This window comes from Dipteris shenzhenensis, chromosome 23 (genome assembly GCF_047967505.1).
Source record: "Dipteris shenzhenensis isolate YYH24624 ecotype China chromosome 23, Dip_SZ_1.0, whole genome shotgun sequence".
Taxonomy (NCBI): domain Eukaryota; kingdom Viridiplantae; phylum Streptophyta; class Polypodiopsida; order Gleicheniales; family Dipteridaceae; genus Dipteris; species Dipteris shenzhenensis.
Genome location: NC_141618.1, coordinates 4,191,592 through 4,207,545, shown reverse-complemented (window position 1 = coordinate 4,207,545; position 15,954 = coordinate 4,191,592). Strand labels below are relative to the sequence as shown.

General features: G+C 44.1%; 1 protein-coding gene across 2 annotated transcripts in view; it reads left to right on the top strand.

Moving 5' to 3' along the window:
- The window catches only part of LOC147886884 (phospholipase A I-like protein), a 47,891-nt gene extending 32,198 nt beyond the window's left edge, over positions 1–15,693 (top strand). Inside the window, exons 11-19 of one of the 2 annotated variants that reach the window (XR_015543198.1) lie at positions 9,360–9,567; positions 9,886–10,022; positions 10,107–10,248; positions 10,539–10,748; positions 10,888–11,374; positions 11,550–11,766; positions 12,696–12,785; positions 14,190–14,795; positions 14,892–15,693. Coding sequence is in view for 1 of the 2 variants with exons in the window: in XM_087394180.1 (XP_087250306.1) it covers positions 9,360–9,567; positions 9,886–10,022; positions 10,107–10,248; positions 10,539–10,748; positions 10,888–11,374; positions 11,550–11,766; positions 12,696–12,785; positions 14,190–14,642 (1,944 nt within the window). In the remaining variant the exon portion in view is untranslated. Of the gene's footprint in view, positions 1–9,359; positions 9,568–9,885; positions 10,023–10,106; positions 10,249–10,538; positions 10,749–10,887; positions 11,375–11,549; positions 11,767–12,695; positions 12,786–14,189 lie in introns of both variants that reach the window. The other variant, XM_087394180.1, reaches the window with a different exon arrangement.
- The last annotated feature ends 261 nt before the right edge of the window (positions 15,694–15,954 follow it).

Here is a 15,954-nt window from a genome sequence, read left to right as displayed (position 1 = left end):
GGATGTATGGAAGCCCTTGTTGGGGGCCAGACATGTCGGATACAGAGTGGGCTCGTGTGGAGCGGCTACAGGTTCTCATGCTATCGCGGATGATTCGCGGTAAGCCGTATGTTTCTCACTAGATCATTCAGGCTGAGTTTAGGTCATCCGCATTACAGCTAAATGCTGCATTTCAGGTCATCACGTATCTGCATTGAGTTAGGGAGTACGGGGATTACTATTTTGGGCGTATCAGACTACCTTGGCTAGCTTTGTCTGGCACTTTCAGCAAGGGGGGACCAGAGATGTTGGTATGCACGCACTGAGAGATGGTTTGAGTGACTAGGGCTCCACATGGATAGACTCCTTCCTTCCAGTACAGTATGGATGCTCCGTTTTCTCCCCTCCTGTCACACGAGGTCAACCAAGTAATCTGTGAGTATCTCTTGCAGCTACACACATTCCGGACCTAGTTGGGATCGAGCGAGCTCTCAATGAAGCTTAGCTTCTACAGAGATCACTGCTTGCACATCACAGAGGAGGGTTTCATTGACCCACTAGGATATACACAGATCCACCTACCCCACTCATTGAGGATCTCTATTAGGCAGTTCTGGTTCTCTTCACATAGACTTTGTATTGAGAGCAGCAGAGCAGAGGGCATACCCAGGGAGAGGCACATATGCACATTATGCGACATGCTGGAGGTTGAGACGGAGGAACACTTCATCTCAGGTGCCTTGTTTACTATGAGATCTGAGGGCATTTCTACTGTCTCTTCAGAGATAGCTTTGGGGTTTTGTCTTGGTTCCTCTCCTACACAGATTAGAGATGTTTGGCGAGCTTCATCCATGAGGTAGTCAACCACTGACATGACTATGTTGTAGTTGTACTTTTAGTACTATGATTTTGCAGTTTTGCATTCTACATTGGTGTGGATGCTCGTTTAGTAGCTCCACCCTCATAGCTTGTTTGAACGAGGTTTTTCACAGTCTCATAGACCCATCGGTCTTCTGAAGACTTTAATAAACTTTCTTTCTTTCTTTCTCATACAATCTTCCAAGGGCGAGTTTTCACGATGACTCACGTAGGTAGCGCATGACTCACATGAGGGCAAGGAGCTCTAGCTCGACTAAAGAGACAATGCTTCCAAGCACAATTGGAGGACCCCTCAATGAAGGGATGGCTCTTCGATACCCTAGTGAGGCTAGCTATGTATTCAACACCCTTCTGGGGGAGTGACCGATCGGTGATCGAGTGGCAAGATTCGAGAGGCTATAGGTGACTTCGGCATTAAGGATGATTCGGAGTAAGTCTTTAGTCCCCCATCAGATCATACAAGCAAGTTCGCTATGACACCACTTCAGATTGATGCCATCTTCCAGACAGTGACATATCTCCATAGGGCATGGACCTTGCTAGATGGAGACTGAGGTAAACAGAACCACGACAAGCCATTCGGCGGGGTAGATGTCCTGCTTTGTGGAGACCTGTGCCAAGCAAGCCTCGTGAAGGACTCCTGGATATTCTCCCAAGACTCAAGAAACAGCAACATACTTGGCTCTTGCTGGGCAAGCCACATCCAATACTACGAACTGAGTAGACCAATGCACCAAAGGCCAGGACCATTCCTTCAAGTATTGAACAAAATCCGCCTAGGAGAAGAAACAGAGGACAACATTGCATTCTTGAACGAGGCACATATGAGGCCCGTACCGCATAAGAAAACAACGCCACACCTATAGAGTCATCCAGACAACTGATCGAGAGTGGGGTTCACGCATATCCAAATGGTTTGATTGTTAGGGTATCCAGATGGATTTCGCCGCCCTCCCCTCCTTGAGTACAACTTGGATGCCCCGTCCCTCCAGATCTCGAGAGATGAGATAAACCGTATCATACGGTTGGATCTACTCCAGCTCTATACATCATGGACTTGGGATGGAAACTAGGATTTTCCCACCAAGATCCAGTTCTATCACGATCATTTCCTAATGGCATCAGAGGATGGAGTGATTACCAAGCCCCAGTATCTTGAGGATAGACGAGTCTCACACGCATTGTGACATCGGACAGATGTGAGGATTGAGGCAAGGAGAGCCCCAGACACACCTAGAGACATCAGATTTATAGGCTCTGCACATTGGCAGAGGTGGAGACAGAGGAGCACTTCTTATGTACTTGCCACAGAGGAGCACTTCTTATGTACTTGCCTGCGTACTATGAGATCCAAGGGCAATACCACTGTTTCTTTCATGTGGAACATGGGTTTGGGCTACCATTTCCATGACGAAGTCTGCGTTGGGCTCTTTTAGATGGAGACGTGGTGACAGAGAGAGTCTCTAACATAGCAGATCAAACAATAGGAAGTGACAGCACCACAGGAGATAGATCGACCACCACAGCGATACATCACAGACTTCTATGCTTTCGATTAGCCCCATGACACAACGGGGTAGAGGAGGAGATAATTGACATGAGGGCAACATGGATCAGCGGGAGGAAGGGATGGTGTGGAGAGGTGGAGCTAGTGACACAGAGGGCGACTAGAGCATGCACGATAGAGGTTCAATCCATCCCTGCTCTACTCAACGGAGGCCGCTCGAGTCGAGGTGTCACTTTTGACATGGCCTTCGGATATAGAGATCATGAAAACCATGCCTCCCGCCACAACGAGAGGCAGCTCGACAGACAGATTCGTGACATATTTGCGTCTCATTAGAGAGCCACCATGGCCCCGGATATGTATTTGGTGTACCAGCCATTGCATGTTTGAGTTTTTTTGATATTTTGAAAATTTTTAGCTTAACGTAGCACTCTACAAGGGCCTTATCGAGCCCTTTGCTTCAACCCACCGTGGCTTGTACTCTATGATTTGTACTTTGCCTTATAGGCCCGCGAGGCCTCCCGAAGATGTTAATCAACTCTCTCTCTCTCTCTCTCTCTCTCTCTCTCTCTCTGTGTCCCCGCTAGCCCGCAATGCCGCTAGCTCCCGTAGCAAGTCTCGCAACAGCGGGGGGTCGTCGTCCAACCCAACATCAGGCTGAGCTGAGCCCTTGGCTCAATTTGGGGTGTTAGCTTCAACAAAGGGGTCCCGGATTGCACAGGTCTTTCCTAGCATGGAGTTCCCGAAGACGAAGCTTTTCCCATTGACTCCAGCAAACAAGAAGCCATCCTACGTTGCCATGGTGTCGACACCTTCTCCTTATGCCTTGACTTTTCACAGATTTCAAAGCAAGCTTGATCCACATGAGCGGATCTACTTCCTACAACAAGAAGCAAAGCTCCGCATTGCTTCCCTGAAGAAGACAGTTTCAGAAATGAAGAATGAAGGCAGACAAGAGGTAATCCAAGAAGTCCTACAGCAATGCAATACGGCAACTCCTACACCACAACTTGTAGCCAAGGTCCAAGAAATGGCTACCACTCAGCTCAAATCCATGGGACAGGAAATTACAGCAACAATACATAACAAGATCGACAAATGTGATGTTTATACAAAGGTAAGAGAGCAGTAAGCCATAGCAAGTAACAATAAGATTTTACGTATTGGGGGATTGCAAGATAGTTGCCTTAGCTATTTTGAAATGGAAGAGGAAGAGGAATGCATTGATGAGGAAAAGATTATCCAACACAAGAAGGCATTGCTACAAATCGGTTGGGATGAAAATGACGTAAGTCTTATCACTCGAAAGGGAAACCAAGCACATATTTATTTCAAAGAAAGGATTTTAAGAACCAAGATCCTTAGACAAACCAACAAGCTCAAGGGTACTAAAGCAAACTTCCTACCAATCGTTGGTACAAAGGAGTATCGACCGGCTGGGATGTGTCGTGAACACTTAGCTTGACCTCCATGTGAGTTACTACTATCCTGCAATCCTCCATCTGGAATCTCTTCAGAAGTTCTTTGCAATATTTCTCCTGTGAAATGAAGATCCTGTCTTTGGCATGCTTTACTTCTATCCCAAGGAAGTAGTGTAATAACCCAAGGTCAGTCATCTCAAACTCAGACATGAGTAGCTCCTTGACTTGAGAAATCTTCTTGACATGGTCACCTGTCAAGATAAGATCATCAACATAGAGGATGAGTACCAATCGCAACCCCTTCTCAATGAACAAGTAGAGGTTTGCCTCAGAAGGGCTCCGACTTAGCCCTATCTTCTGAAAGAATACATCAATCCTTTGGTACCAAGCTCTGGGGGCTTGTTTCAGCCCGTGTAATGCCTTCTTCAACCTGCAGACTTTTAATGGGAACCCTGGATCTTGAAAGCCCGGTGGCTGTTCTACGTATACCTCCTCCTCCAGGGTTCCATTAAGGAATGTGGACTTCACGTCCATTTGAAAAATCATGAAAAGTACAAGCGTTATATAGGCTACTCACTCACACACTAGCACCTAGTGCATGTGGGATACCATAATGACACGTGGCACTCACACATGACTCACACACATGAACTAGTACTAGTATTACACACTAACACATCACATCGCCACACTCTTTGGCTATGATATCTCCAGCGTACAGCTCATTACGTAAAATGTAAAATCTATGTGGCAAATGACTACTAAGATGGAGCTACATGATTGCAACATGATTTAAATGTTTTACAGACAACATCCACACTCCTATAAAAACCTTGATTCAAATATGAACTACAATAACACAAAACATTCCAAAATGTAGCTATATCAGGATATCTTTTGGTGGTCTTCCTTGTTGATATACTTGTGTATACTAAATCATTAAAAATGAAGAAGATCCTAAATTGTCTTGGAAGTCCTAATGTAAGAGAAGTTGTATGCTAAGGGATCAAAATGTGAATCCTTAATTGAAAATTGTTTAACAATGGGACTTCTTATTGAAAAAAAAGGGTATAAGCGGTGTGAGGTTGATTAACTCCTAGAACAATCTAGCAGATCAAGGAGCCACTGGAATTGGGCAGCAAGGGCAATCACTGTCCGGATAGTAACCATGCGAGCTGTGGGAGCAAAAGTTTCATCATAATCTATGCCTTCAGTTTGAGCAAAACCTTTGACCACTAACCTTGCTTTGTACTTATCCAAGCTGCCGTCTGATTTGTATTTAAGTTTGTATACCCACTTAGTGCCGATGACTTTCCGTTGCGGGGGCCTGGCCACTAAGTCCCAGGTATTGTTCTTCAGGATTTCTTCAGGATAGCATCCATCTCTGCCTGCATGGTAGCCTCCTCGAAGGTCCTTGGCTCTTCAAGCTGAGCCACCAACGCAAAATTCACGGATGGGATCTTCTGAAGATGTTGGGACCGACGCAATTCAGAACTGCTACTCTCAGGTATTTCGGTGATCCGAGAGTCTTCCAATGTTCTTAGGTACCATTGGGGCAACCTCTTCTGCTTCTCAGTGAGAGGAGGAACTGAAATTGCTTCTAGAATAGCCAGCTCTTCCTCAGTACCTTGTGGAACATCAGCTTTTGATTTTACCACCTCTTGGATGGTCAACCTGGGGCGGGGTGGGTTCGGGGGTTGAACAATCTCCTCCTCCTCAATCTGAGGCTCCTCCTGGGGTTCAGGTGCCTTTTCCTCGAAGACAACATCCCGACTGATAAGGATCTGCTTCTTTACTGGGTCGAAGAGTTGATAGGCCTTGGATTCTTCGCTATACCCAACAAAGATACATTTTCTGCTCCGGGAATCAAGCTTGGTCCTGTCTTCCTTGTGCACATGCACCCATGCGTTAGAACAAAAAATGCGAAGATGAGTGATAGAGGGCTTTTTACCATAAAATGCCTCATATGGAGTCTTGTCCTTGACGGCCTTCGTCTTGGTCCTGTTGAGAATGTGTACGGTTGTATTGATAGCTTCACTCCAATAGGCTTTAGAAAGGTTCCTCCCTCGGAGCATAGCAAGCCCTGTCTCCGTGGTGGTCCTATGCTTCCTCTTGGCTACCCTGTTTTGTTGAGAAGTATGTGCTGTGGTGAGTTGTCGCTTGATCCCATGCTTGCGACAAAATGTGTTGAACTCATTTGAGGTGAATTCTCCCCCCCTGTTTGTACGGAACGTCTTGACATCCTCCCCTGTCTCCTTTTCAACTCTAGCCTTCTACACCGCTGTCAACATACCAACCCTCTTTTCCTTCACTGACTGCATACGCTGAACAATATTCACTGATTAAAAACAACTGCCCAGTCGTCACATTGGCAGAATCATTCTTAGGCTCTTCTTTGTTCATGGCTTCTCTCTTTCGCTTCTGATCTGCCTTCTTCTTTCGGCATTCTTTGGCGGAGTGGCCAAGCTTTTCACAGTAAAAGCACTTCATTTTCTTCTTTCGGTCAGCGTCCTCTGACTTCTTGAACTCCTTTGGCTTGCCTTTTCCAGGCTTGTCTTTGGCCACTAATGCCTTCTCGTCGGTTTGCGTAAAGAGTTTCTCTCGAGCCTCCTCCTGAAGCAGGAGTGGGCCAAGCTCCTTAAAAGTGATTGGCTTAGTTCGTTGACCCGCAGTGACCGTAGTCACAAAACTTTTGAAACTCCGTGGCAAGTTGTGGAGTGTGAGCAACGCCAATTGACTCGAGTCCACCTTCTAACCAATCGTTGCGAGCTGGTCCCGTACGACTTCCACCTTTGTCAGATGGTCATGCACACTATCACCCTCATTCATATCAAGATTATAAAGTTGATGATGAAGAGTAATGATACGGGCTGTATTATCGGTTTCATACAGCTCCTTCAGTATGGCCCACGCCTCTGAAGACGTCTCTGCCAACTGGATATGAGGAATCACAGCATCTGCTGTCGTGCCAATCAGCATTGCTAAGGCTTGAGCATCCCTCTGCTCCCATGCAGTGAGCTCATCCGCATCTGCTTCAAATAAAACATCACCTCTTTTGTCCACAATGTCCTTCGGCTTCATCTCGGTACCAATCACTATCTTTCATAGCGCCCGTGCCACCAGATGGCTTCGGATCTTGACTTTCCAAATTGGATAGCTCGTCCCATTAAGCTTTCCAGCTTCACCAAAATTGGAAATGAATGAAGAAGGAAGATGACTGGAGGAGGAGGAAGGACGAGCAGTGGGTGTAGAGGCTTATGAACGCTGATCCATCTCGGTGAATAGCGAACTGAAAAAAAAACTGAAGCAACAAAGATGTACTGACCTCCCGTGCTAGCTTGAGCTGAAAACAAAATCGCCTTTCTGCCAAGGGACTCCTTCCTTCAGAGAGTGCTTTGATGAAGAAGAGTTGAGAGCCTATGGCTCTGATACCATGTTAGAAAATAGGAGGGAATGAATCACTCAAACCTCCACCCAAGATCTCTCCAACTCTTACACACTCAACTCAGATAGATGATCACAGATGCAAGCAACACACACTCAGAAATAAATGTAGACGGAGAGAGAGAGAGAGTATATTCATCCACCGGATGGTGGGCAGAAAATAGCTCCAAGGGAGCAGTACAAAACACAGCAGAGTGCTGGAGAAATCTGATGGACTCTCTCTCTTACAAACTGCCCCAGATCTGAGTGCTGAACACAGCCTTGGAGAGGGGTTTTCAGTTTCGCACTGGATGCTGGGCTGAATGGAGAAGTGGGCCTTTTATAGGCTCTGCCCAGGCCCCTTCAGGTGACCGACCAGCAGGGTCAGTACCTTGTCTGGTGGCCGACCACATGGGCCTCATAAACCGACCAGGGTTGGTTCTGGTCGGTGGCCCTGGTTGGGCCGACTTGGCCAGCCACAGGCCCTTATATAAGGTCGCCCTGGGCGGCCAGTCAGTGCTGCTCCTGGTGCCTCCATGTGAGGCCTAGAGCCCCTTTTATTCCTGCTGTTGCAGACTGCGACCAGCCCGTGTGCTGGTCGCCTATATTTGCCATGGTATCCTCCCTCCAGTTCTGGCCTGAGTCTCTCTCCCAGCCCTCCTACCTCTCACTGCCCCTTGTCCCCTCAAATCGGGGGCTCACAGGTGGGCACAGTGAGAATCTAACACTTTGGACCCAGGCATGTTGATATCCATTCTATGAAGGGGACGCAACACCTTTCCTAGGACTGTCACTGGGGAGTTCCAAGGGGGGCCGGTGAATACATGAAAATTGGTGCATGAGTTGTGTGGTCAAAAAATTGTAAGATAAGGATGCGGCTCAATACTACTTGTATCTTGTATCTTTTGGCATGTTGGATAAGAAAAACGCAAGACTTTCTATTTCTCCATGGATCTGCTTGTCGTAGTAGATCTCCACTGCTTCCTCTTGTAGAACCTCTAGGTCTTCAAGAATTCACATGATCCATAAGGACTCACATGATGCCATGCAGGCCTCGTGAAGTCTCGAGGGATCGCTTCTGGTCTATCCTGTGAAGCGCCTTTCGATTATTGATCTGAAAGTCAAGTGTTACCCCCATAGGCAATGGTTAAGATCCTCCATCATGCGGGGCATGTAGGACAATCAGGGGTCACATTCTTCAATTTAGTGCTCCTCAGCAGATTTATAGTGACTTAACCTTTGGAGACCATTCATTGAGGGAAAACAATTAATTTTAGGTGCTTGACTTTTATTCCAAGTGTCCTCCTTCCTCTCTTTCCATACAACTGCAGTAATCCACAGTGTGCTACTTTGGCTTAGAAACATTGTGCTTCATAAGCGAACCATACTCCAACTTAACAATGTAGGACTGTGAGCTTAAGTCCAACCTTTCCAGGACCACATATCTTCATCAGTGTCCTTGTCATGACTGTCATTGCTCATGCTTGGGTTGTGATCCCGATTAACCCAAAGCAAATTTGGCACATGCTTGAGCAGAGCCACACTTGACTGCGAGGTCCAGCAACAGGGCACAAAATATAGGGACGTAGCTGACAGCATCGACTTAGCCAGCTTGAGTTTACCTGCCAGAAATAGGATTCTGCTAGATCAGTGATTGATTTCTTTTAAGAAATTCGCTGTGCAAGCTACTTTAATAGGCTTAAGGGCTTTGTGTGCTAAATAATGTTTCCAGCTTTGCAGCCATCTTTTAATTTGAAAGTTAAGGCTAAACAATTCGGCTGTACTATACTTCTTGCATCAACAACCCCTCCCCCCCCCCATTGTTCATGCAATTGTACATCGTTAAAGCTTTTGCTCAGCCATTGTCGAATATACTTCAGTTTTCTTCAAATCTCACATTATCTGCTTATCCTAATTATCATCAGCTCCAAACATCTCAGAGTGAATTTTTATTGCCCTTCATTCTTTGCTGATGAATTGTGTAAGTCAATGTTAAAGTAACATCCTAAAAAGGCCTTTGAATAGAGTCTGTTCAAAAAATCTTACAAATAGAAGAACTTCATATTTGTCAATTGACAAATGTTTGAATCATAGATATTTTACAATTAGAGTGCAATCTAAATGATTTATCCTGCTTTTGTCTCTGACAGTATCCTGTGGGCACTCCTGAAACAACAGCTTGGACAACAGAAGGTCCTGCAGCTTCCGTCTCTGGAACTCCTGCGACAGCCATCCCTTTGTCAACTCAGATTGGGCCCAATCAAAGAAGTGCATTCATTGGTAGCTGTAAGCATTATATCTGGGAAGCTATACGAGCATCTTCTGCTGCGCCATACTATCTGGATGATTTCTCATGTGGTAGGGACACAATTCAGAACATAATACAGTCAGATTAAAGGATGTAATTGCAAAATGTGCCAAGCATGTTGTGATTCAATTTGGAAGAGAATTCACAAGCATAAGAGAGATGATTGCAAAATTAAATTTATGGACAAATTGTTGTTAAAGTCTCTCTCTCTCTCTCTCTCTCTCTCTCTCGTGTGTGCCCTCTTCCTCTACATCTCTCTCTTTGTTCTTTTCTTTCTGACTTTCATTTTTTGAAATTCTCAACGTATAAAGCTAGATGTATTCTAGTGTTATGGTGTTAGATTGATAAACAAAATCATATTTTATCAGATACAAACCGATGGCAGGATGGAGCTATTGTTGCTAACAATCCAACTATCATTGCAATCCGTGAAGCACAGCTTGTATGGCCAGACACTCCAATAGGTTGCCTTGTCTCTATTGGGTGTGGCAATGTTCCAACAAAGGTGTGGACTCAACTGTGATCCTGCTAGATGGGAGGAAAAAGATTTGTAGTTGTGGCTTTTAAAACTTTTGTGAAAATGTCACAGCCTAGAGGAAAAGGAGGCTGGCGATATTTGGACACTGGGCAAGTTTTGATCGAGAGTGCGTGTTCTGTCGAGCGTGTAGAGGAAGCTTTGGATACTCTACTACCAATGCTACCAGACATACACTATTTTCGCTTTAACCCAGGTGACGGACATAATTTTTAAACAAACTAACAATGATCAAGGGATTGCAAACGATAAATATCTTGTTATTGTATAACTTGTTACTCCATACTCACTGACAATGGGGGACAAATATACATATATGTTTTCGATTCAAAGTTTTTGAATTGCTTATACATAGATCAGCATTTAGCTTGTTTGGATGAAGTCGTCAATGCAACAGAGGGAGCTATAATTCATCAGTAAGTCAGGAAGGATGGAACTTTATGATTTGATTGCAACTGATCACTTGTCTTATATCTGTTGATGCAGTTGATGACAGTTGTGGGATGGAGCTGGATGAAACAGACCCGGCTGTTTGGGTGAAGCTTGAGACTGCAACACAAGAATACATTGATGCCAATAGTCTCGCATTTCAAAAAGCATGTGATTGTCTTGTGCCACCTTTGCCAGAGGAAGATCAATGGGCAGAGAGATTGAGGCATTCTTCTGGCCCAGGGAATACAAAGCCAGTTGGTAAAGGTGGGAAAAGGGGTCTTTCTTTTGTTAACCTTTCTTTTCTCCTTACCATTTGTTGTGGCTTGCCAGGGATGGCCAACCTCAAGCTAATTTTGTACACTCTACTTGCTGTGTGATGCTTTGTTCACATTGGCAAATATAGGTGACGAGTTTGGACCGTGTCTAGGGTGGAGGAGGAGAGTACTTTTAGTAGAAGCATGGGGAAGTTCAGAGTTTCTGAAGCTCAGTGGACACACTCGCACATTGGAATCTTTCTGTGCTCGACATAGGATCAAGCTGGAAAGCTTTAACAGCAGCTATGGAGCTTCTAATGCAACTCTTTCTGTGAATACTCCATTTACATCTCCTTTGTTTTCTGCAAGTTTCCCAGGCAGCCCACTGCTACATAGTCCAGAGTTAGGCTTGCTTCAGCTAGGGCATCCTGAAGTTGTTCCTCCACTGAGTTTGGATGGTGGTCAAAGCCACATGCTTGCAGGGAAGATACCACACTCACCACCAAAATCTCCCCCTTTAGGACCCCGACAGCTGTCTGGACCAGTTTCCTTGCTGAATGGAAAATTGCAAAGCTCTCCTCAAGTGGGTATTGTACATCTAGCACTTCAAAGTGACTTTGCTGGCCTGATAATGAGGTAAGAGTTCTGATTAAACAGTTGGTAAACTTTCTGTTTATTAAACAGTCCAGTTTCCAGTCACAATTTCAGTGATTTTCAGATACATTTTACGTCTCCTTTCAATGAGAGACCAAGCCTGGGATTCCTTCGGATACTCAGCAGAGTTACAATTGATATTTTTTTAAAATTGCAGCTGGCAGAGCGATATATTTGCAGTAGCTGAACCAGGTGAATCTGCAGAGGCATTCTTGCAAAATGTTATAGCAAGCATGCGCTTCTCATCTGGAAATAAATTGAAGAAGAGGGATGCCGTGCTTCCCAGGATTCTCACCATTGCTGGCCTTGTATCAGAGTTTCCTAAATTCTTTATAGGGAGAACTCTTTATCGTTTCATTGGACGACAAACACAGGTTGGTAATCAAGTACTTGATTTTCTCAGATGTTACCTTTCGTTAGTAACAAATTATCTTTAACAATTAGGTGTGTTTATGTTTTGTTGTAACATGCTATCTACAACACATTGGTTGAGCAGATGGGCCTGAATGTTGAATTTCCTCTTGTATGCTATAGTTCTAGCTACATTTTGAACTGAACTTTGATTAATTTCAAACTTCTGGGTCTTGTTAGTGTACAAGCTAATTAATTGTGACATGTCACTTTACTTAACCAATTTAATTCACATACAAATGGTAACTCCACAAGCTGCAACTGTTACAATACCAGCCAGTTAGTTTCAGAAATAACAGACAAACCCTAGCTAAAAATTTCAGAAGTAGACATTTGAATCTCATAGAATTCAGAAACCTTCCTTATCTTGTGCTGCATCATGCTTATGCTCCAATAAACTCCAGGCCGCTCCCAATAGGGGTCATCATGCTTTCCACGGTATGCTGTTCTGAATCGTCATCATGGTCTGGTAATCATCATGCATACATGGCTGGTCCTGATCCTCATATCATCATTTCTACATGGCTGGTCCATACCCTCATTTCATGCTGCTAGGCTCCATCATCATCTTGAATGCCCATTGTTTGTGTTGATCCAATCAGTATTGCAGATCTTTGGATAAATGCCATTTCCGCTCTTCGTGCTATTTGTGATTATGAGAGGAATATTCTTGTATAAACAGAAATCGGGGGTTGACCTGTTTAGTTCTTATCTCCTCTGTTTCTAGGTTTATTTCTCTAGGGATAAACAAAATTGTTTCAGTGAGTTCTTCTAAAGAAAGGTGGAGATCACCAGTGGTGTGCATTTATGGCAGATTTATGTCTTGACTGTCTGACTTTTGTGTCTGATTAAAATTACTCTTTATTAAAGCCTTAATCACGGCACATTGCAGGTTTTAGCTGATGATCGAGAGGTTGGATCTTACATGTTTCAAAGAACTCTTCCATCAGCGTATTTGACTGCTGAAGACGTACGATGGATGGTGAGACGTGTTTGCAGTTGCAATATCTATAAGCTTCACGCTCTGGACTGCATGTGTTGATATTGGTGTCATGCTGGCCATGTTCCCATCTTATTTTGGTTTCATGCGAGATATAGGAAAACTGCATGGGTTATGCCACTTGAGTGCTTTTCTTAGCTGCACTGCTAAAATTATTTCTTCAATATGTTTTTGCCTTAACAGTATGCATTGCTAGCAACAGGGTACAGTGAATTTACGTTTTAGTATGTCTAATATGCTACTAAGTTGTGAGATTGGGCATAAATGTAGATTCCGAATAGCTTATTAATGAATTCCTTCAACCGCCAACCCAGCATCCTAATACTGCTTGTAAAAAGAATAAATTGTTTCCATCACTGTGTTACAAGCCTGCTCTTAGAAACTGAATGTGCGAGACATGAAATAGAGTTGCTAGGGTTTGTAACTCCTTATCCGTGCTGACCTACAATTTGATAGGCTTTTAATAGGCATGAGGTGGTTGAAGGTTTTACTGGAATTATTAAGCAATAGCTTGAAGCATAGTTACACTGAAACGCTTTTCAGGAATCAGAGCTCAGCCTGCCCCGAAATGCCGTTTCAGAAAGGGTCCAGTTCTGAAATGTTTCAGACTTTGAAACGGTGTCTGAAACGTGCCGTTTTAGACAACCACCCCCTCCACTGCTTCCTTTCGCTGTTTCTACCTTTGTTTTGGCCTCTTGCACTCATAAGGGTTTTCCAGCCCTCCTTGAGCCCCATTCACTCCTTTGAAGTCCTTTCACTTCTACAGGCTGCTTCAGCCCTCCTCCATCATCCACTCCCCTTCAGCCCTCCTTCAAAGCTCAGCCTCTACTCCTTTAGCCCTCTCTTTCAGCCTCTCTTTCAGCACTCTTTCAACCCCCCTTCAGCCCCCTGCTTCAGCCCTCTCTTCCGTCCTGTGTTCATGCAATTTCTCTCTCTTAGGTATGTATTATGCACTACGTTTTAAGTTACAGGTAGGCTGTAGCATTCTAAATGTGTGTGTGCTCAGCTCAAAACCCCCTTTTCACCCCCCCACCCCCCACCCCCCATGACATGGCATTTCCCCGCTTCAGCCCTCCTAGAAATCCCGAAACGTTTCCATTTCCCCTAAGTATGGCTTGAAGCCTATCAAGGTGACATACTGGTTGGTGCAATTAAGTTTTTGTATCCTTGGTTAATAGTGTTTCCAAATGTAACCCCCTCTCCCCCCCAAAAAAAACACACACAAAAACCATTTTTCTGGTAGCTACTAGCCCTGAGACAGGTAGGTTGATGGCATTGATTGCCTTGTGAGGGCTTGCACCATTCTTTAAAGTTATAAACAAATTAGAGTTTTTCCATCATGATTTTCTCTTGTTGCAGCTATTGATTGTTGTATTTATGGTCTAGGTTGGTGCATGGCGAGACAGAATTGTGATCTGCACAGCAAAGTTTGGACCACCTGCTCCTTTGGTGAAAGCTTTCTTAGATGCGGGAGCAAAGGCCGTAATTGCATCCTTGCTTGAACTCCCTGCAGCACAGCAAAATGCGGCTTCTGATGCAACCTTCATGTTGACAAGCTTCACACGGGATAAAGTGACTGGGCCCTTTGTGATTGGGGATGAGGAAGATGAAGAAGAAGTTGATTCAGAAACTCCTGAGAGTGATTGGGAAGACAGTGGTTTTGAGAGAACAGAGCAGAGGATAAAAAGGCAAGAAAAAGAGGAAACGGAGCTTGCGTCTTTTGTTTCTAGTCTTTACAGTGCTATGTTCAAGGATGGTGTTAGAGCAGACCTTGCCCTGCAACAGGCCCTTGAAACTCATCCAAAGATACAATATCAATGCCACCTTCAAAGTATTTGAAATCAGGATGCCAGTTTATTCCATTCTCCAAGCCTCATTTTTGGGAATACACATTGTCTTGTGGAAGCAGCATGTCCAGTTTCCAGAGTTGTTTCCCTGTGTCCCATATATCAGCTTTCCCATACAGGGAAAAACCCTGTAAAGCACCCTTTGGTAGGTATTTATTTATAGAGCCTTCTTTCCCTCATAATCTGTTTTTTAGTCAAAGGCAGCCATTTAGCCAATTTTTTGTTCGTACTGGTCTTGCAGTCAATTTTTTGTTCGTACTGGTCTTGCATTCTTCTGGTATGAATGCTTTGCTGAATGATCCATATTCAGAAGATTTCTACAAATAAGATCTGTACAAGGCTACATACTTGAAGGCCCTTCTAAAAGGAAGGCTGATTTTTATGATACGCCCCCAGAAGGATTGCTCTATGGTTCAGCAGAGGGTTTCATTTTTCAACAACTTATACGTTTCTTATGAACATTTACATACTGGATGAGATTGGTCCGTGACAAGCCAAGTACAGGAGAAAGAAGCAAGTGGTAGGCAGGGCTGTTTGTGGCAATTATCTGTTGCTGCTGTTCTGCTGCTGCCCTAGTGCCTTATTGTGTTTCCACCCAAGCATCTACACCCTCATCATGGAGTGCTTGCAAACTGTAAAAATGTAGCTTTGGCATTCTCTCATCCATGGAGAAAACAGGGGACATACAATATGTATTGTGGAAGCTTGATGGCAAGGACATTGCAGAATCGATTAACATCGTCAAGGCTCATGGAGGTGTATCTGTATATGGTGCAGTGGGGGAACGCTTGAAGTTCTTCGCTGGTTGGTTCCACTATCACTAGGCTGCTCCAAAATTGGCTTGGTTCCAGGATATGGAATCCATGTTGGTGTTTGAGTAAAGTTTATTTGAAATTCGAGTTGTTCCCTTCGATTCGTAAAGGATTGCCCTCTTGTGTGGAGTCCAATAGATCGGTGCAGATGCTTCATGTCCTTATAACTCTGCAATGCCAATTGGAGCACGTAGAACATGAATTCTAGAATGTCATTTTTGGAATACAAATTCGAAGGAAGTATGTTGTCATCAATCTTGGACCTTGTTTGTCTGTTAAACAAGATTTTTAGTATGGAAAATGGTTAGCTGAGATGTAGGCTTTGGAATGTAACAACCATAGATAGAAAATCATCTAAGTCATTGAAACTAGCAACATGAGATATTTAGTATTATAAAAAACTAATGCCAACAACTTTTATTTTTCAAAAAATTTTACTATAATATTACTTTTGGGAGAGAACTAAAGATTGTATTGATGCCAGCGCAATTA